This window comes from Arachis ipaensis, chromosome B04 (genome assembly GCF_000816755.2).
Source record: "Arachis ipaensis cultivar K30076 chromosome B04, Araip1.1, whole genome shotgun sequence".
Lineage (NCBI taxonomy): Eukaryota > Viridiplantae > Streptophyta > Magnoliopsida > Fabales > Fabaceae > Arachis > Arachis ipaensis.
The window spans coordinates 132774252-132795414 of NC_029788.2; the positions used below are offsets into that span (position 1 = coordinate 132774252).

Below are 21163 nucleotides of genomic sequence, written 5' to 3' on the forward strand. Positions count from 1 at the left end.
CATCAGTAATTAATTTAATTCCCTACCTGCTAATAAGTTGCTGTTGCCTTTTATTTCATTTGGTAGTAGCATTCATGCCATCATATTTTTTTTTAGGAAAAGTATGAAAAATCAATAGAATATTTGTATAATGTATACAATGGAGGATTAGGGAGTATTAGAGATATAATCATTAGTGTTACTTTTTACCATCAATTGAAGCTTTTGGGATGAGTGGTATCATGACATGATTAAGCTTTTGGAAAGATGTATTCTTTATTACAGACATATTTTTGGTTACCGACGAAATTAGGATTGATTACTCTCTCTAAAATAATTAAAATAATCATTATATTTTTGGAAAGATGTATTCTTTATAATCATTAGGATTGATTACTCTCTCTAAAATAAGTTTATTTTGTAATTTTGATTGGTTGATGTCTCTTCTCCTTCACACTCGGCTCCAGATTTTCTTCGACAGCTCCCTTCTCCATCCTCTTCCTTCTTTTCCTCCACGGCGCCCTGCCAAGGTCACCGCAGTATTCGTCGCGCGCCTCACCCAGCCGAGTAGAACGTCGTCGCGTCAGAGAGCGTCGCCGTCTTCCTCGTTCCAGAGAGCATCGCCGTCTTTCTCGTTCTTCATCACCGTCGTCAGCCTCTCCCTTTCGGTAACTCCCCCTCTGTGATTTCTTTTAATTATTATAGCACTGTAGTGATTTCTGTAATTAATGGGATTTACTTTAATTTCTGTGATTTTATATTCGTTGTTGTTAATTTTGTCAATTCTTGCTTTAATCCAAAGTCTGCCTTAATGTCTGCAATCAAGAAGACTAACATTCAATTTTTTTATGATTCATCAAGAATGGAGCAAAATGTAATAATCCTGGTTGGCTAATTACCTTGTGGTTGGTCTTGAACCAATCACCAATGAACAAAGTGAAATCACTAGCAGGGTTTGGATAAGGGATTGGGATGACAGATCTGTGATAGATATTGAGTCCTCCAAATCCTCCAGCGGCTTTGTGAAATGCAGTTGATGGAAAGTAGGAAAAGGTGCCAATCTGATCCTTGGTTTGAAACTTGTATGTGTAGTTTGAGTTTGGAGGAATGGCACAGTTTGTTCCCAACACTCCATCTTGCCATGAGTTCTTCTTTTGCTTAATGCCATTCCTAAATATGTTTTTTGCTTCTTTTTTTTTTTATTTGTGTTCAGAAAAATATTCCTGGCATTGTTGCTGCCATGAATTATCTTCCCACCTATTTATGCCTTGTATAAATTTTATTAATCATGACCTAATAATGTGATTTGACTATCATCATCTTATGCTTAATAAATTTACCTCTCTTGCACCAGCTATGCTTTAGGTCATCTCAAATTAATGTTGGAACTTGCAGTTTAAAGCATTATTTTGGGTTATCATCTTGTGGTTTGACTATTATCATCTTGTTTGTTATCTGCCATAAGCATGATCTGTTATTTTCTATACACACTTGTCTATTTAATTGCAGGCATTGGTGAAGATGATGGCTGTTTGATGTACCTATCATCGAATTACTGCAAGTGCCTATAATCTTTTAGATGTGGTTCTTTACCAAGCAACTTATGGTAATCATGTGAAGATTCTGTTATATTTGCTTCTCATGTAGTGTAGAAAGTAGAGTCTATCCATCATTATTGTTGCCAATGAACTTGTTCGAGTTTTGCTTATTTAGGCCACAATCTATCAGCAAAAGGCGGTTGATATAAATGAGAGGGAGAGCTTGGGCTTGATCATCCTGACACAATAAAAAGCTATGGGGACCTTTCTGTCTTTTACTATCGTATGCACCAATACGAGCTCGCTTTGAAGTAGGTTACAATGACTCTCCTCTTCAAAATGGTTTAGATGCCTATGCCATGAAGAATTTCTGTTGATTGTTGTATTCAGGGCACCAAAAAACTGTGACTCTTTTAATGCAGTGTGTCAGATCTTCTGGATTTTATAAGTCCCGAGCTTGATTCTAATGGAAATGAACAAGCTCAGAGAAAACAGCAGCGTGGGAAGGTTCTCTGCCAAATTTTTACATGGTGTTACCTTATATATTTGACATTAATTGCTTTATTATTATAAACTGCTGCTACCTTTGTTTTGTAAAATTTTCTATTGTATTGCCTCATTATGCAAGTTGTCGTTTATATCTCTAATCTTTTAGATACTTCTACCAATAAGTGAACAAAACCTTCAACGTGAAGATGCACCAAGCAATGTGGGTGTTGTCTATAATGGCTTGGAATATGCTACTGGTACGGCAGAAAACAAAACAAAAGAAAGATCTGGCATGGTGGATTATGAAGTTATGAACGAAAATGGCAATAATGTCCCTATGTATAGTCCACCAGTGTCAAGTGAATCTATTCACCAGGAGGAGACATCATCAGATGAGGGCTGGCAAGAAGCCAATTCAAAAGGGCGATCTAGGAACAAATTTTTCTTTTCTATTTAATAAAATAAAAAAGGAATTGAACTATAACCACATAATTAACAAGGTTCTTTTTTTACTTTACACTCTGCATAAAGAAAAACAGAGAAAATACAATGAAAAGCCAGCATCTTAATTATATAATGATATATATTTTTTATAATTAAGATCAATGATTAAAAATCATTAAAACATCAGGATATCGATACATTTTAAAATTCTTATTTGATTTATCCGTGATTTTTTTAACATAATTGACTGTGTGCTTTCATCATTGCTTTCTCATCTGAATTAATTAATTATGTAAAATACATTCATATTAACATCTTAATATTTGTTCATAAACGTTTATCACCATTCAATAATTCATATCTTTTAGGTGTCGTGAATAAAATATACAAATGATAGCTTTACATGTCAAAGACCCTCTGCTCAAGTATAGTATACACCTATCCCCCGGTCAATTTTAAACATTTATTTTTCCTTTTCTAATTAAATAAAATAAATTTAGAGATGAGATAATTTTGTAAAAGAGAGGAGAGAGAGAGTTGAAAGAAAACAAAAAGACTTATTGTTATTTGTCCATATATTAAACGTATCGGTACGTATGAATTTATGATCGTACCGTAGCAAACACCATATATATAATTACTAACTATACTAATAATTTGAGTTGTTTAAATTTAACCAAAATTAATATTTTAACTATAATAAAAATAATTTGTAATTAACTTACGGTTTAAAATAACTCATTATATAATTTGTTAGAATATTAATAACTAAACCCTCCTTCTCCAAATCTTCTTGCCTTTAATGGTTTATGTTTATTAACGCTCGCTCCCTCTCATGGCTTTTATTTTATTTTAACATCATTGTTAGATCTGAATTCATCGTCATTGCCAAAATTAGATAGTAGTTGTTATGCAAATTGGTTGAATTACTTGAATTTGAAATTACAGAAAATAGAATAAATGATTTCAAATTAAAAAAAAAACAATAAATATTTTCAACACAGTTAAAGGACTTTAAATTTAAAAAGATAATGCTTTCTAATGATAAACTTATCATCTCTGGCAGCAACTGTATTAGACCTTGGAGACTCATTTAGCCATAGACCATAGTTTCCTTTGCAGAAATGATATATGTATTATTGTCATCTTTTTTCTCCTTATGATATGGCTCATCTAAATTAATTAAAAATTTGAGAGCTGATCAAACATTAATCAAAGTCCTATCAGCATACAGTTCTATAGAAATTATTGAGCCTAAAAGAAAAGTGATAAAGTGCATCACTCAACTTCTCCATACTCGAGTCCTTCCTTGTAGAAAAATTTCATTGCTTCTAAAATTAAGAAGGATCTTGTGGTCAAACCTATTTTACTGGGGCAAATCGATCAAATGTACTACAACTAACAATGTATCATTTACTATATCTTCATATAAGAGGTAGTGATCAGGTATATTTTTTCTTGATCTAAATTTTGTATAATAATATTTCTCATCTTAATACAACAACCCTTTTGATCTTTCTTGTTTGCTTGATAATAGCAAACTTTAATCAATGAACTTTGATTTAATAGGACAGAGGCATGTAGCTGTTTTAAATTAATTGCTTCTTCAATAGGATAGGATTTCATTTTTGTTATATTTAGACACTTCAGAAGCAACAACTAATAATGCTTTATCTCATGCATGAATTTAGTTTTAGTCACTCAGAATCACCTTAATATAAATCATCAACATATATATTATAGGTCTATATGAGAACAACATTAAACATGTTTACCTGCACTCAAATACAAAAAAGGTACAAGATATTTTACAATCATATTAACATGAGACATTTTTATTGATCTCATGTATGGAACTACTTTCCTCTGTGGTTGTTAAAATTGTCTCATGCTTGCTACTAGAAGATGTATCTAACATTTCTAACTGAGACCTTTCAGGAGAATACAACACAGGCTTTGGAGGAAATGGCACGGACTCAAGTTCTCCATGCAACATCTCCACAACTTTACTCATTGATGGCCTATGTGATGGATTTGGTTGAATACACCACAAACTTACTAATATAATCTTCTTTATCATATCATTATCTTCATCTGAAATATCAGAGTGTCTACCAAGAATATTATCTTGATCAAGATCTTCATATATCCAATCAGGAAAATACATTTCACTGCGATGTGATTCTTTATTGTTGAAATTTTTTCTTTTTCCAAACATCTCAAGAATCAACATACCATAACTATATACATCAGATTTATCAGAAATTCTACCGTATGCTCGACTAAATATTTCTGGTGCAATGTAACCTGGAGTTCCTCTTGTGCCTAAAATAGATACATTACTCTCTTTCTTTTGACAGATTCGAGCTAATCCAAAATCTGAGATTTTTGGACAAAAGTGTTCATCTAGAAGAATGTTTTCAGGTTTTATATCAAGATGCAAAATTTTTGTTGTGCATCCTTGATGCAAGTATTCTAACCCTTGAGCAATACCAATTGCAATGTTGTATAAAACACTCCAATCCAAACTACGAAAAGCTTCGGCAGATTTTGCTTTGTAGATGTATTTATCTAGAGAACCATTAGGCATGAATTCATAAATGAGTGCTCTTTTGCCTTGATCATAACAAAATCCTAAAAGTGAGACAATATTCACATGAGATGTCCTACTAATACTAGCAACTTCATTTATGAATTCTTCCCCACTTCCCTTAGATTCACTTAATATCTTTACCGCAACTTGACGATCATCAGTTAAACTTGCTTTGTATACAGTACCATATCCACCTTGTCCTAGTTTATCACGAAATGAATTTGTCATTCTTTTCACTTCGGAATAACTAGATCGCTTTGGTGCCAAAAAATCATAACTTTTTATAAAATCCTCGATGTTGTGGTCATTGTATGTTGTCTTGAAGATAACTCGATGGATTAAATGAAGGCACCTCTTGCGGTTATAAATAACCAAAACAAGTATTATAATAACTCCAGCACTAGTTAACAAGCATGCCACAAATTCTATTATTTGTAAAGAGACAAGAGGGCCAACACAAGCATGCCACAAATTCTGAAGTCAAAGTCTTTCTTACAGAGAGGATGTTACCGGAAGGGAGAGGCTCACGACGGTGATGATGAACGAGGAAGACGGCGACGCCCTCTGACACGACAACGTTCTCCTCAGCCGGATGAGGCGCGCAACGAATGCTGTGGTGACAGGGCGCCGTGGAGGAAGCTTCTTCGTCTTCTTTACTGGAGAGAAGAGAGAGTGCGAAGAGAAGAGAGGGAGACAGAGAAGAGATACGAAGGTTCTGGGAGAAACCTAGGAAAAGAAAGAACAAAGTGATATTTTTTTTGTATTTTTTAAATTTATTTATTTTTTTGGTATGAATGAATGATTAAAGTTTATGAAAGTTGTTAATAAGATTGAAATAATTTTTTTTAGTATAGATAAATAATTAAATGTGTTTTTGTTTTTGTTTTTTAAATTTTAAAATTATAAAATTAAACAATTTAATTTAATATTATTTTTTATTATCTCGGTAACTAACGAGACCATCTCTTTTTTTATTGTTTTCTAAATAAAATTTTGAAGATGGACAGAATACTAATATGAAATTTGAGAACAAAATATCGAAATATCAAGTTAGACACATGACAACAGAAACAAAGTTAAAAACCATGGAAAATCAATAAAGCTAATGCTACTAAAATAGAAAAAAGGAACTAGCTTAGTAACCGTTAAATATGGTTTGATTTGCAAATTTGTAAAAGATAATTTGTAGTATTGTTTTTTTATTAAATTAAATAACTAAAAACGATAATTTGAAATTAAAACATTTCACTAAAAGATTCTTATATGCTACATGCAAAGGTAGGTGGAAGTACCTGTAATCAAAGGAGTTGAGATTCTATGGTAGGAAGCATTAGGAAAATCATTGTCTATGGCAATAAAGTTGACCTTTGGTGAGAATTTGGGAATATTTCCAGTAAGATGGTTGTTAGAGACATTCACAACTTCAAGTTCAGGCAATGTTGTCAATCCTTCAGGTATTTCACCCGTCAAATTATTCCCATCCAAATACAATTCCCGCAAATCTATTAAATTGGCGAATGCAGGTGAGATTGTGCCCGTCAATTTCAGATTTGATAAATTCACCATTCTGATCTTATTTTTGTCATCGCATGTAATGAAACTCCAGTTTTTACAGGCATTATTTTCTCTCCATGAACGTGCCAACATAATTGGATACTTGAATTTCGCAGCAATTTGAAGCAAAATGGTCACTTTTTGATCACAAGGTCCTGGATCTTTGTGACAAAAGCCATTTGTGGTGTTAACACCAAGATTCTCCATACTATCAAAATTACTGAAGGTAAGATTTGGTAGGGGACCTTGCAAAAAGTTATAGCCCAAATAAAGATATTCCAAATTTTGAAGAGCGATGAGAGAATCTGGAACCACACCTGTTAATTGATTGTGACCAAGTTGTAAATCTTGTAAAGCAGTGCAACGAGACATGTCAGGAATAGGTCCTGTAAACGAGTTCCCTTGAAGCCACACTTGAGATAAGTCAAGCATGTTTGAAAGGATATCAATCGGACCCGAAAACCCGTTACCCTTCTGGTTATTGAGATGCAAGGTGGCAATCTTGGTCCCTCCGAAAGACTCTGGCAAGACACCGCTGAGGTTGTTGTTGGAAAGAAGAAGAGTCTCCAAACTTGGCAAGGAGTCAAATATTTCTGGTAGAGAGCCCATGACATTTGTAGCAGTAAGATTGAGGTCTTTCAGTTGTGTGGAGTGAGTCAAGTTGGGGAAGGTCCATGGTGCAAGGTTGGTGTTGTTTCCCAAGTTGAGACTCACCAAACTGGGTAGACCCTGGAAGCAACCTTGGGGGATGGAGGTAAGGTTGTTGTTGGAGAGAGAAACTCTTGTTAAGTTGGGGAAGAAATGAGAAAAGTTTGGTAGGGATCCCATGAGATTTGTAGCCTGGAGGTTGAGAAAGGAGAGTTGCAATGAGGAATGAGTCAAATCGAGGGGGAAGGTCCATGGTGGGAGGTTGGTGTTGTTGGCCAAAGAGAGGACATACAAACGGGTGGTTAGGTTGTGGAAGCAACCCTCAGGGATGGAGGAGAGGTTGTTGTTAGAAAGATAAAGATTCTCCATAACTGGGAAGGAATGGGATATGTTTGGTGGTAAGGAGCCCATGAGATTTGTAGAAGACAGGTCGAGGAGACGGAGTTGAGAGGAGCGAGCAGTCAAATCGGTAGGAAAGTTCCATGGTGGGAGGTTGGTATTGTTATTCAAGCTCAACCGCTGCAAACTAGTAAGACCTTGGAAGCAGCCATGAGGGATGGAGGTGAAGTTGTTGTAGCCGAGGTGCACGTATAGGAGGAAGGAGAGGTTGGCGAGAGAGGGAACAGGCCCACTCAGATTATTGTTGAAGAGATAGAGGTATATGAGTTGGGAGAGGGAGTCGTTGAGGCCTGCAGGAACTGTTCCCGTCAGCGACATTGATCTGAGATCGATCACTTCAATCCTTCCACTTTGATCGTTGCAAGTCACGCCTCTCCACAGGCACATGTGGGTGGTGTTGGACCAAGCAGGGGGTTTGAGTGCATTCATAAGCTTGAACATGTATGCACCTTCATCATCGTTGGACTCCACACAACACATGATGCACACCACAACCATACACAAATTACTAATAATCCCATTTTTGGATCTTGATTTCAGGTATGCCATATATGATGACCAAATAAACAACTTATTGCTTGTTCACTAATCCGTCGATGCTCAATCACACACATGTATAAAAGAAACCTATGATGAACAACTCAGTCCAAACTTTTAACTCATAAAAATGCTATTTGCAAAAGACAAAAAGTATTGACTTATAATTTATTAATAGGTATAGAAAATTAATTTCTAATTAGTTAATATTAATTTTTTTATTATCAATAACATTGTAAATCTCATTCATTTTGCACTAATTTACCTTTGTCATCTTTATATTTAAAATATATCTAACTAAAAACTAGTTTTATCATAAATAGCATTTTTCCTTTGCTAATAAGCTTGGCAAGAAATTTTCTCATCACTACGTCATTCTTTATTCTTCTTTAAACAGGTTATAAAAACACTTTATGTGGTTTAAAATAATCACAACTAAGTTTTTTGTTTATAATATTATTCTTTTTTTAACAATATTATTCAAACATTATATCAAAAATAATAATATTTTTTTACTTTAAATGTATTTAATTAACAATAATAATGAATATATCTTATTAACACAATTTTGTTTTTGGGGTCGAACGGAAGCATTTTCGAATAGCAATAATTGTTTGTCTATGAGGCCACATTTTTTGCTGTTCACCTTTATTTGTTTTTCTTTTTTTTTTCGTGTACTAAAGTCATCTAAAAAGTATGCATTATCTTGTTTTCTTTTTCTTTACAGAAAAATTATTTCTTCCTTTTTGGTCTTAGAGACAGAAGAAAGTATAAAAGAGTATGCATTGAATGGTAGAACTCATCTTACACATGAGGTTTCAGGTCTTTATATACAATAGATAGTAGCTTGTGACTAGTCACTCATAATCACAAGTCTGTAACCAACTTCTCCTAATTAGTCCAACTAGCACTAAATTATTCAGATGATTAGTTGCTATATGTAACTGTATATTCTAAATACAAAAATTTAACAGCAGTTAGTTAGGAATCCTAACATGTATATTACGTAACATTTCCTTTATTTTTATTTTACAGTTCTATCTCATCTATGCTTTTCTTTCTTTCTTCTTTTTTAAATATTTTTTCAGTTGTTAACGGAATATATATATATATATATATGCATCAATCAATTTATTGGTGTAGTCATTATCACCATGAGACGATTTTGAAACGTTAGGAACTTAAATAGGACGAACACGTTGGAGATAAAAACGATACATAAAAATAAATTTAAATTTTATCTTTCAATAATCAATTTTTTACCGTACATAGTTATTGAATTATTTTATAATCATATTCAACTAAATTACACTTAATCACATTAATTTTATTCTGAATAAATTTATTTTTTTTTATAGTTTTACTTTTAAAAATTTTTACTCATCATAAAATATTTATAAAATGATTAGTACATAAACTTGTGAAAAAAATGATACATATACAATAAAGTAATGTGATTCTAGTCATTTTATAAATATTTTATAATGAGTAAAAATCTTTAACAGTAAAATTATAAAAAAAAATAAATTTATTTAGAATCAAAATAATGTGATTAAGTGTAATTTACTTAAATGTGATTAAAAAATAATTGAATAACTATGAACCGCAAAAGATTAATATTAGTAAAGGATAAAATTAAAATTTATTTCTATGTATCGTTTTTGTCTCCAACGTTTTCGTCCTATTTAAGTCATTAACGTTTCAAAATTGTCTCAATTTTGTCCCGTTATCAATTCCGTTAACAGATTCCTAACGACAGGACAATATTGAGTCAATTTTGAAACGTTAGGGACTTAAATAGAACGATTCAAACGTTAGGGATAACTTTAAAACTTATCTCAAACGTTGGGGACAAAAACGATACTTACTCTTTTTGAGTATATTCGAGAGATTATTTTGAGAAAAAGTATAAGATGTGTTTGGAAAAAAAAAACTATTTTTGTAATTGATTTAGTTTGATTTGAAATTAATTGAATTGAAATGAATTATAGTGTTTAAAATTAATTATGTAAAAAAAGAAATAATTTGATTTAAAAAATAATATAATAATCTAAGATAATATTTTTACCCTTTATTTAACATTGTACAAAATTCTATTGGCTCCTCATACTTTTTCATATTTAAATTATTTACAAATAAATTATACATACAATAGATAGAAGTTATTAATAATCCAATCACAGAGATTTCTATAGCTAGTTCACTCCAATATTTGAATTTGTCCACTATCAAGTTGATGGTTTCAGTGGCTAAGAGAAGGGGGTTGAATCTTAGCCCTTTTTTGCTTGATAACCCTTGTTGACTTGTGAGACCAATTCAAGAAACTTTTTGTCTTTTTATCTCGTTACTGGACACGAGACTTTTTCTTTTGTCTCGTCCCTAGTCACGAGACTTTTCGTTTTGTCTCGTCACTTGGCACGAGATATTTCTGGTTTTTGCTCCTGTGCAGTAGATACAGAAATGGAGTAGAGAAGAGAGAAAAATTACACCCAGATATATCCTGGTTCCGCCGCTAAGTGCAGTGCAGCCTACATCACAAAAGTGATGGAATTTCACTATAATCAATCTGATTACAACCTGTAAAGTGCTAATCCAACTTACAAGGGGATTCTCACAGAATCATGAAACACAACATAGATGAACAAAGGAACTCTAAGACATCTATGACTTTTTCTTTTAATTTTGCACTCTCTGCCTTTTTCCGCTCTATGGCTTTTTCATACAAACCTCACTGTTTGCCTTTTTCCATGAGACTCAAGACATGACAAAATTAAACAGAAAAATACTTAAACATAATACATTGAAGGAGAAGAGCAAACTGTTAGCTCAGGTAGTTCTGAGAACACTGTGCCTTGCACTCTCAAATTTTTCTCCTTGCCTCAATCAGTGGCTGTTCTCTCTTTTTAAAGAAGAGGGAAGCCTCCACACTTGAAGCCAACACCCAAACCAACTTCTTCCTCCTTCAACAAACATAACCGGTTCGGCCACATAGAGAAAGAAGAGATAACCATGCAAGACCCAACATGCAATTACCTCTAGTCCTTTCTTGATCATCACTCTTCATCAATCCGAGCTCTCCATCCTTGGTTTGCTCTCTAAGATGGATTTCTGGCCCTTGATGCTTCATGATGATGATGACTTCATCTGCTTCCATCTCTGCCTCAACCATCACTTCGCCACTCTAGCTACTTCCTGTGGTGGTTGAGCAGAATCAAAGACAAGCCATGCTTCAAGAATCTCCCTTGCTGGCCGAATCTTCATCCTCCATTTTTGGTATGGAGAGGCTAAGATAACATCACCATATCTTACCATATGTGATAAAAAAGCTTAGCCACAGCTCTTTTTTATTTTAGTATGTTTTCTTGCCATCATTGTGATGGTCTTGTATCTTGCTCTTTCTTCACTTCGGTAGCTCAATGTAGCTTCCATGGCATCCATTGTTTCCTGTGTAATAACCGAAGAAGAAAAAGAAACGAGAGAGAAGAAAGTATGAATAAAAGCAATTGAGTGTATCTGAGTAAATTAATTAAAGTGAATTGCTTTTACTTCCCTTAGGTGGAGTAGCGGGTAGCAATGCTAAACCCCATCATGTCAACTTGTCAAATTCTCTCTCATAGTTCCCATGCAATAAATGGCAATTGAATGAGTTTTGGAATCCATCACATGTTTGAATTCTTGGATCCGTTGGAAGCAATTTTGCTTTCTTTCTTCATTTATTTCGGATCATGCATGAGGAACTTTTATCAAATATAGAATTGGGCTTAGTTGCAACAACAACAATTAATTCTGGCCCAATAATAACATTTGCTTTCCTGATGAAATTTGGATCATGCATTGAGCATATAGGAAAGCATGTATTTGGGCTTTTAGCAATAATAACCCAATCTGGTCCAAGTAACAACATATTATTTCAGCCACAATAATTCAACATCAAAGCTGAAATTCTTATAAGCACATTTGGGCTTGCACCAGATTTTCATTTTTTGCCCAAACTAAACCTGCATTGCAAAAATTACTTTAATCATTTTAATTTAATATCAATAATTTTTGCAACTGATTTTATTAATAATGTTTGATCATCACTTAATTAAAAATAGAGTTTTCCAAACTCATCACAAGTATTTAATAAATAATATATAAAGATAAATTTTACTCAATTTTTTTCTAAAATAACATGTAATTTATCATTTATAATTAGAAATGAAACTCAAACCTGTAATCTTTAAGTGGGTATGAAAAAAGAGAAAAATTATGTCATTTAAGTGTAGTCGACTTTATGTAAAATAATTGAGAGTTGTTAGATGATTTGACTAAATTTTTATTTACTGATTTTCAACTATCAACTTCACGTGAATTACACTTAAATTTCCACCTTTTAAGTTATAGCTCATTGGTAAGAACTATTACAAATTTATTAACTTAAACAATATTAGTTCTAACTAACAATTAGTTAGGCCCTATGACCAGGACAAAGCATAAGGAACCTGTCCTAACATAGAGAGCATTTAGGTAAAATTTGAGGGGCTTGTAGAAATTTTGATTTGATTAGAAAACAGTACCAAATGAAAAACCACTCTCGCACACACTTCGATTCTCTGCAATTCGTTTTGATAATGCTGGTGAATTTACTTCTCAAACTTTTGATGTTTACTGTATGATTATGGAATAAGCGTTGAATATCCAGTAGTTTATGTTCGCACACAAAATGGGTTAGCAGAATCACTTATTAAACGCCTCCAATTAATTGCTAGACCCTTACTTATGAGAACAAATCTCTCAACATCGGTTTGGGGACATGCTATTTTACATGCCGCAGCACTTATTCGTTTGAGGCCAACGAGTTATCATCAATTCTCTCCTATGCAATTAGCTTTTGGCCAGCAGCCAAATGTTTTCCATTTAAGAATATTCGGGTGTGCGATATATGTTCCCATTGCACCACCTAATCGCACCAAAATGGGACCCCAAAGAAAATTGGGGATATATATTGGATATGATTCTCCCTCTATAGTGAGGTATCTCGTGATACAAACTTGAGATGTATTTAAAGCCCGGTTTGCGGATTGTCATTTTGATGAATCAAAATTTCCAATATTAGGGGGAGAGAATAAGCTTACTGAAAAGGAACTTAATTGGAAAGCATAATCTTTGATGCATTTAGATCCTCGATCAAGTCAATGTGAACTAGAAGTTCAAAAGATTATACATTTGCAAAGAATAGCAAATGAATTGTCTGATGCATTTTTCGATACAAAGAGGATAACCAAATCTTATATACCAGTGAAAAATGCCCCAATTCGAATTGATGTCCCAGTAGGACAAGTAGCCACTAAAGCAAATTCACGCCAGGCAGGCCTGTCGGTTCCAAAGACAAAAATTTTCGAAAAATAAAAGAGGTAAATACTATTCCTATTGAAAAAGACATAGTAGAGACACATGCAGTTGTCCAAAATTCTGATATAGTTTTAACGTCAGAAGACGTTCAGGTACCTGAAAATTGTGAAAATGACGAGATCTCGATAAATTATGTCTTTACAGGAGAAAAATGAGACCGAAATAGGACAATTGTCAATGAAATATTTGCATATAATGTGGCATTAAATATCATGCATGAAAGTAAGGATCTTGAGTCAAGATCAGTCGAAGAATGTCGACAAAGGAATGATTGGCCAAAATGGGAAGAAAACATGAAGGCTGATCCACTACAACAAATTCGGGTTGAGGCAACCCTTTAAAAACGTTGCCTAGAATAAGGAAAAGTGTTATCTTTGATCAAAAGCAACACTTTCCGACAAAACGCAATGCTTTTTGGGGGGTTAGCTATACGGCCGTTACCTTTGGTCTAAGGCAACGCTTTTGTGTATTAAAGGGAACCCTTTTTATGGCAACCTTCAAAAAGCGTTGCCTTTTCTACAAAAAAAAGCAACTCCTCATGAGGGTTGCCTTAGAGGACCCAAACACAACACTTTAGACAAAATTTTATGGCAACACATTTTACAAGTTGTATTTTCTAAAACATAAAGCAACACTTGTCCAGGTTTTTTTATGTTGCCTTTTCATATACTTAAAGCAACACTTGTCCAGGTTTTTTTAAATTGCCTTCTTCGTATACATAAAGCAACACTTATCCAAATTTTTTAAGTTGCCTTTTTCATAGACCTAAAGCAACACTTATCTAAGTTTATTTGCAGTTGTCTTTTTCTAATACCTAAAGCAACACTTTATTGAGTTTTTCTTAGATTCTCTTTTTTTTTTATATCTAAAGCAATATATTTTTTACCTTTGTTAATGACAATTGAAGGATATATAGCACACACTAATAATATTTAAAAATTTAAATTCAATTTATTCAATATAGGGAGAATAGGCTAATAATATATATTGCATGTATATAGAAAGGTGTTCCAAGTATCAATTAACATATACTTGCTAAGTTACCAAGTCAAATAAAAATTAAACATAAGCAAATAAAATACATGTTTTTCTCATGATGAACTTGAACAAAAAAAAATTAATTTTTTCATTTGAAACCAAAAGGACTTTGTGCTTTACTATTGTGCCAAGAATCTCCTTTATCTCTTCAGAAAACCTCATCCAACTATAAGCAAGTTGTAGCCAAATCTAAATCGACAAAAAAAAAATATAGTCAAAACATCAGTTTAACAATAACAAGTATACTCAAGTGTTACAACAATTTAGCTATACCTAATCATGATTTGGTATATGAGTCGATGGAGATTGGTCCAAATTCTTAAAATATTAACATGTTTGAGAAAAATATGAATACATTTATTAAATATCCCTCTGAAAAAGAAACTAAGAAATCCTCGAAGATTATAGGATATGAAATAGAGGATTTTCATCTATTTTGTAGTGGGGTGTAAATTGTTTAGAGTTTAGTGGGAAAGGCTCCATGTATGTGATTTGTCTAATAGTTTAATGGATGGCAGTTCACAGCCGCTTGTTTACAGTGTCACCACAAATGGATGCCTCAGTAACATAAAAGAAATCAAAAGAAAACTCTTAGGAGAGACACTCACTGCTAAAGAGCCAAGAAATGGTTAGGTTCTCCTATCTGTATACTTTGTGTACACAAACATCCACAATAGTACGAAACTTATTGTTACCTTTTCAAAAACTATGGCCATAAAGATCTACTGAGCTATAATTCTAAAATTTCTCCAACTATTCAGTTTTGGTGTATTTCCTTATCCTATTCAGTAATCAGTACTATGTATGTAAGTATGTTAAATGAAAGTAGTAAATTTCAGACAAACCTCGAGTTCAAATGGCATTGATAGCCCTCCGTTACTGTTCTTGGGGTTCAACCTGGGCAACAATGACTCCAGAAAAGCTTGCCCTCCTTTACTAATAAATATCAACAGAGGCAGAAGTTTGGCTTTAGTCCACTCAAATAACTTTATCCATGAAATGATGACAGTGATGTAACCATAATGTATTAATTTGGAATTAAGACATTACCAATTATATTCAAATATAAGTACACAATCTTTCATTGATATTGCTTGAAGGGAGCCCAGATTTAGAAGTATCGCATACTCATGAACCTAACTCAAGACAAAGAAACTGAAAATTAATTGATATAAAAGGCAAACTGCAGTGAAATCTAAATTGACAAAAAAATATAGTCAAAACATCAGCAATAATATGTTTGAGAATCTAAATTTCTCATTTGGAGGGTGTACATGATAAATAAATGTGACACTCAGATTCAAACATTTAAAACCAGAAATGAATATTACATACAAATATAAATCAGTGTATCAAACATTTTTGGAAAATGAAAAACATCAAACAGATCCAATCCTACAGGATAAAACAGAAAGCATAGTTATATCACTAAGATTATGCCTTGGAATTGGCATAGAACAATAATAGCACGTCCAAGTAATCAACAAGTTAAAGCAATAGTCTAATCTTGGTACCTGAGTCCACCAAGATAAAACTTTGCATATCTTGTTATTAGAGACCTCTATATACTTGGAGAAGGCAGGGACAAGATATAACACAACATTAACTGCATTACTTGTTAAGTATATGGCTGCCGCAACCATATAGGATGTAAAGCACCATTTCTCAACCAAGGTTCCATACTTAGTAGAATAACAAGTATATTTTCTTCTTGAATTAGCATAGCAAACAGGAAGAACAATAGTCCATATAAGAGCAAAGATCAGCTTCATCAAGAGTTTCACTTTTTGAGAATATTCCATTGTATATCTGGCTTTCCATGTAAAAAGGTGATGTCTAAAATTGCTGTTGAAAAGGAGAAATAACTGAAAGGGGGATCCCAAGTCATGGCAAGCAATGATTATGATGGTCTGCAACCAGTACATAACTGAATTTTAGACTATCCATTACAAGGGAAAAGAACAAAGCTTGTTAAAGACAGGAATGAAAGAAAAAGTGTACATGAAAAAGGAAGCCACTGTAGTAGAGAGCGAATATAGCCGCAAAAATCTTCCCTCTTGTGAGCTCACCCGTGGCTCCTATGACAGCACTGCAAACGGAGGGTCCACCTTATCTATCACAAAAATCATGGCAAATAAACTGAGAAAATTACTGAATAAGTAGTTCATTTTTCCAAAGAGATGAATTATAAGTCTCTGTTTTGAGAGGGAATATATATTTTGCTAACAAGATCTCAGTTTTGCCGGCATAATCATAAAGAAAAAGCAGCTCGAAAGGAAAACAAAATAATTTCAAGAGTATTGCTACAAGTTTTGTCATGCTATTACTTCTTTTAAGCAACACTTTCTTATTAGAAACACATGTGAGTATCCAAAATTGTTTGGAAGGAGCCATACACTAAAATACTGAATTTTAGTTTTTTCAGAGAACAGCAACTCATGTTTTTTCAGAGAACAGCACATCACAGAACATCAAATCAGACAATTGCAAAATAATTTACTAGCTAAAAATTAAAATCTAAGTAAACTGTAATGAATTAATTCAAAGAACATGAAAATCATTTTTCTCAAATACCTGGAAACAGAGGAATAGAGGAAGAATAAGAAGGAGAAGAGAAGGGATAGGGGTTTCTTGCGATTGAGCACCGCTCCCGTCGAGGAGAGCACCGTGCTGTCGCCGTACGTAGAGGAGTGCACCGCGATTGAGCGCTGCTGTCGTCGTTAGGAAGGGGAGAAAGGGTGCGTTGTTGCAGTGGCTATGTTAGGGCTTGTGGAGAGCACCACACCGTCGCTCGTCGAAGATAGCACCGCACTGTCGCCGTATGTGGAGGAGTGCACCGCGATTGAAGGCTGCTGTCGCCGTTAGGAAGGGGAGAAAGGGTGCGTTGTTACAGTGGCTATGTTAGGGATTGTAGAGAGCATCGCGCCATCACCCGTCGAGGAGAGCACTGCGTCGTCGCCGTACGTGGAGGAGTGCACAGCGATTGAACGCTGCTGATCTGCTGTCGCCGTTAGGAGGGGAGAAAGGGCATGGTGTGTGCTTTGTTGCAGGGGAGAATGGCTATGTTAGGGCTCTTGTGGGCGTGAAGTGGAAGTGGAAGTGTGGAACTACTGAAGCACATCTGTTTTTTTATGTTTAAGTTATTTTTTCATTGAAAAAATTTTATTGGTGGGAATATGATTAAAAGTTTCTCTCTAAAATTTTTAACCATAAATAATTTTAGGCAACTCTTTATAAATGTTATTTGTTCAATTTTTTTACAATTCTTATAAAATGTTGTATTTTATTTAAAAATGTTGTCTTAAAGTTTTTATTTTGTAACATTTTGTAAATGTTGTTTTAGATATCAAAGACAACTCTTTTTATGGGTGGCCGAAAATTTTGTTATCTTTGCCTTACTCAAAGACAATTCGTTAAAAATGTTGTCTTTACCTATCTAAAGCAACTTTTGTTAAATGTTGCTTCTAATAAGGGTTACCTTAGGCCAAAAATGTTGTAGTGTGAGTTAGACTCACTTGCAAAACATGAAGTCTTTGGACTTGTAGTCCGTACACCAGAAGATGTAAAACCTGTTGAATACCGATGAGTATTTGTGAGAAAACGAAATGAGAAAAATGAAATTGTACGCTACAAAGCTCGGCTTGTGGCACAAGGTTTTTCACAAAGGCCCGATATAGATTATGAAGAAACGTATTCCCCTGTAGTGGATGCGATAACATTACGTTATTTGGTCAGTTTATCTGCATATCATAAACTACATATGCATTTAATGGATGTGGTAACAGCCTACTCATACGGCTCATTAGATCGTGATATCTATATGAAAGTCCCTGAAGGACTGAATATATCTAAACCATCCAATGGATATTTGCAGGGATTATACTCAGTCAAATTGCAAAGATCTTTATATGGTCTGAAGCAAGTTGGACGAATGTGGTATAATCGTCTTACTGAGTATCTGGCCAGAAACGGATTCAAGAATGATGATATTTGCCCATGTGTTTTCATAAAGAAATCTGCATCAGGATTCATTATAATTGCTGTGTATGTTGATGATTTAAATATCATTGGAACTCTTGAAGAGATTCCAACAATTATTAAAACTCTAAAAGAAGAGTTTGAGATAAAAGATCTTGGAAAGACTAAATTTTGTCTCGACTTGCAGATCGAACATATGAAAAATGGGATCTTTATTCATCAAACAACATACATAGAAAAGATCTTGAAGAGATTTTATATGGATAAGTCACATCCATTAAGTACCCTAGTGATCGTAAGATCTTTGGATGTGGAAAAAGATCAATTCCGTCCTAAAGAAGAGAATGAAGATATCCTTGGTCCTGAAGTACCATATCTTAGTGCCATTGGAGCGTTAATGTATCTTGCTAATAATACACGACCCGATATATCATTTGTTGTGAATTTACTAGTAAGGTATAGTTCCTCTCCAACCAGAAGACATTGGAATGGAATCAAACAAATCTTTCGATATCTTCATGGGACGGTTGATGTGGGATTGTTTTACCCATATGGATCCAAGTCACAATTAGTTGGCTATGCAGATGCTGGATACTTGTCTGATCTACATAAAAGGAGATCTCAAACAGGATACCTGTTCATATATGGTGATATAACTATATCATGGAGGTCCACAAAACAGACGATAGCAGCAACCTCCTCTATTCATGCTGAAATACTAGCGATACATGAAGCTAGTCGCGAGTGTTTTTAGCTCAGGAGTCTAATCCAATATATTCTGTTATTATGTGGACTGATTGATCATAAGATAGCTCCAACTATCCTGTTTAAAGATAATACAGCATGCATTGCTCAACTTAAGGGAAAGGCGATAGAACAGAGCATATTTCTCCCAAATTCTTCTTCACTCATGATCTTCAAAATCAAGGGACAATTGATGTCCAACAGATTCGCTCAAGTGATAATCTGGCAGATTTATTCACAAAGTCACTCCCAAAATCCTCTTTTGAAAGATTGGTATATCAGATTTGGATGCGCCGATTTCGAGATATTAAATGATGTCGACAAGAGGGGGGAGACTGTACTCTTTTCCTTGGTCAGGTTTTTTTCCATTGGTTTTTTTCGACAAGGTTTTTTTAATGAGACAATCCGCATCACAAAGGATTTTGTACTATTTTTCCTTCGCTAAAGTTTTTCCCATTGGATTTTCTTTAGTAAGATTTTAACGAGACATAATCCTAAATGGTCATCCAAGGGGAAGTGTTGTGATAAGGATGAATGACGTGGATGACCATTTTTCATGAGACTTAGTTTACCAAGAGTGATTGCATTTAATTATGTTTGAAAAGTAAAACTTCTTTGTGCTTATAAATAGCAACGTAATATGAAGCATATGGAACACACATAGAAGTAATAAAATACCCTTCTCTCTCTTTATACACTACTAATAGTTTCTCTCGCTCTTATATTTCTTTATTTTATATTTGTTATCTCTTCCTTATATTTTTATTTAATTTTTTCATAACAGACAATACGTTTATTGGTCTTAATTACTATCCTTTTCTTTGAAATTTCTTGTATTATCCCTTTAATCTTGTTTGATTACTTCATTCATTTTGCAAAGTTAATTAAACACATACACTCCGATCCTCTGCTATTTTCTAAAATGGCTTCTCTGTTTGTGATGCTCCTCCCTCATAACTCTATTCTTCTATACTTAATGATCCTTTTGATAATGAATCAGACTTGAATATGGGCCTGGCAATAAGAATCTTACTTAATGATCCTCTTGATTTGGTGGAAATATTTTGACCGGACCGATGTCAGAGTTTGATCACTCTTCTTCATTGATAGTGACTACATTTCTTGTTGAACCTCCAAATCTTTATGTAATTTATTTACTAGAGTTATTTTCGTGGCTTAATGCAAAGAACATTTGCAAATATGAAACTTTAAAATAATATAAACACCTTAAACAAGGAAATATTCTTAACTAATTATAGAAGGGAATGAGTATGACTTTAAACCTTCATATGGCACCTAGTATGATACTTTATTGGCAATATAAATTCATTTCGAATTTCTCCAACGCAGAGACTTGGAGTAAGATTTCTTTTTTAAGCAGCTTATTATTATTCTCTGATTGGGAAATTCACATGAATTTCTTATTGTGGTATCTTATTCCTGCTCTTCTTTATTGTTTGCTCATTGATAATATAAAAGTAATAAGATAATGAAAAAAGCAAACTAGGTTCAGCGATCAACACATTTTACAATTTCTTTGTCGAACTTCTAGTGACATGCCAAGCTGGAATGGTAACGGTTAGAAAGGATAAGATAGAACATAAGAGAGAACATTAAAAAAAAGGTTTATGTGTATTCAAATTGTATAAAATTATACAATATAAAAATATATTTATATGTACTAAAAAAATCGAAATAATGAAAACATAATATCTTATAATAAATATATAGATATGCTAAATAATTCTAATCAAAACTAATTGATCCTAATATATTCTAACAGCGACCATAATGATTCTAACTTGTATTCAAGAAGTGAATTGCAGTG

At 33.6% G+C, this 21163-nt stretch overlaps 3 protein-coding genes across 6 annotated transcripts; 1 reads left to right on the plus strand and 2 right to left on the minus strand.

The window, feature by feature from the left end:
- On the plus strand, positions 365-2518 carry LOC107635709. 4 transcript variants are annotated; one of them, XR_002362111.1, is made up of 4 exons: positions 365-647; positions 841-1032; positions 1489-1828; positions 2173-2518. XR_002362111.1 is itself a non-coding variant. In XM_021122278.1 (4 exons), exons 2-4 carry the CDS (start codon positions 1803-1805, stop codon positions 2461-2463), a joined length of 402 nt encoding a protein of 133 aa, XP_020977937.1. In that variant the 5' UTR covers positions 376-647; positions 1489-1802; the 3' UTR covers positions 2464-2518. The 4 variants fall into 4 exon arrangements, 1 of the variants encoding a protein (XP_020977937.1); XR_002362110.1 differs by lacking the exon at positions 2173-2518 and adding an exon at positions 1940-2164; XM_021122278.1 differs by lacking the exon at positions 841-1032 and adding an exon at positions 1940-2024 and having other exon boundaries at positions 376-647.
- Positions 4169-8310, minus strand: LOC107637470 (receptor-like kinase TMK2). Its single transcript, XM_021122678.1, has 3 exons — positions 6314-8310; positions 5554-5758; positions 4169-5517 (listed from the first exon to the last, which is right to left on the minus strand). Exons 1-3 carry the CDS (start codon positions 8191-8193, stop codon positions 4270-4272), a joined length of 3333 nt encoding a protein of 1110 aa, XP_020978337.1. The 5' UTR covers positions 8194-8310; the 3' UTR covers positions 4169-4269.
- On the minus strand, positions 14537-17534 carry LOC107635711. Its single transcript, XM_021122679.1, has 6 exons — positions 17505-17534; positions 17188-17368; positions 16615-16721; positions 15664-15749; positions 15459-15549; positions 14537-14802 (listed from the first exon to the last, which is right to left on the minus strand). Exons 1-6 carry the CDS (start codon positions 17532-17534, stop codon positions 14635-14637), a joined length of 663 nt encoding a protein of 220 aa, XP_020978338.1. The 3' UTR covers positions 14537-14634.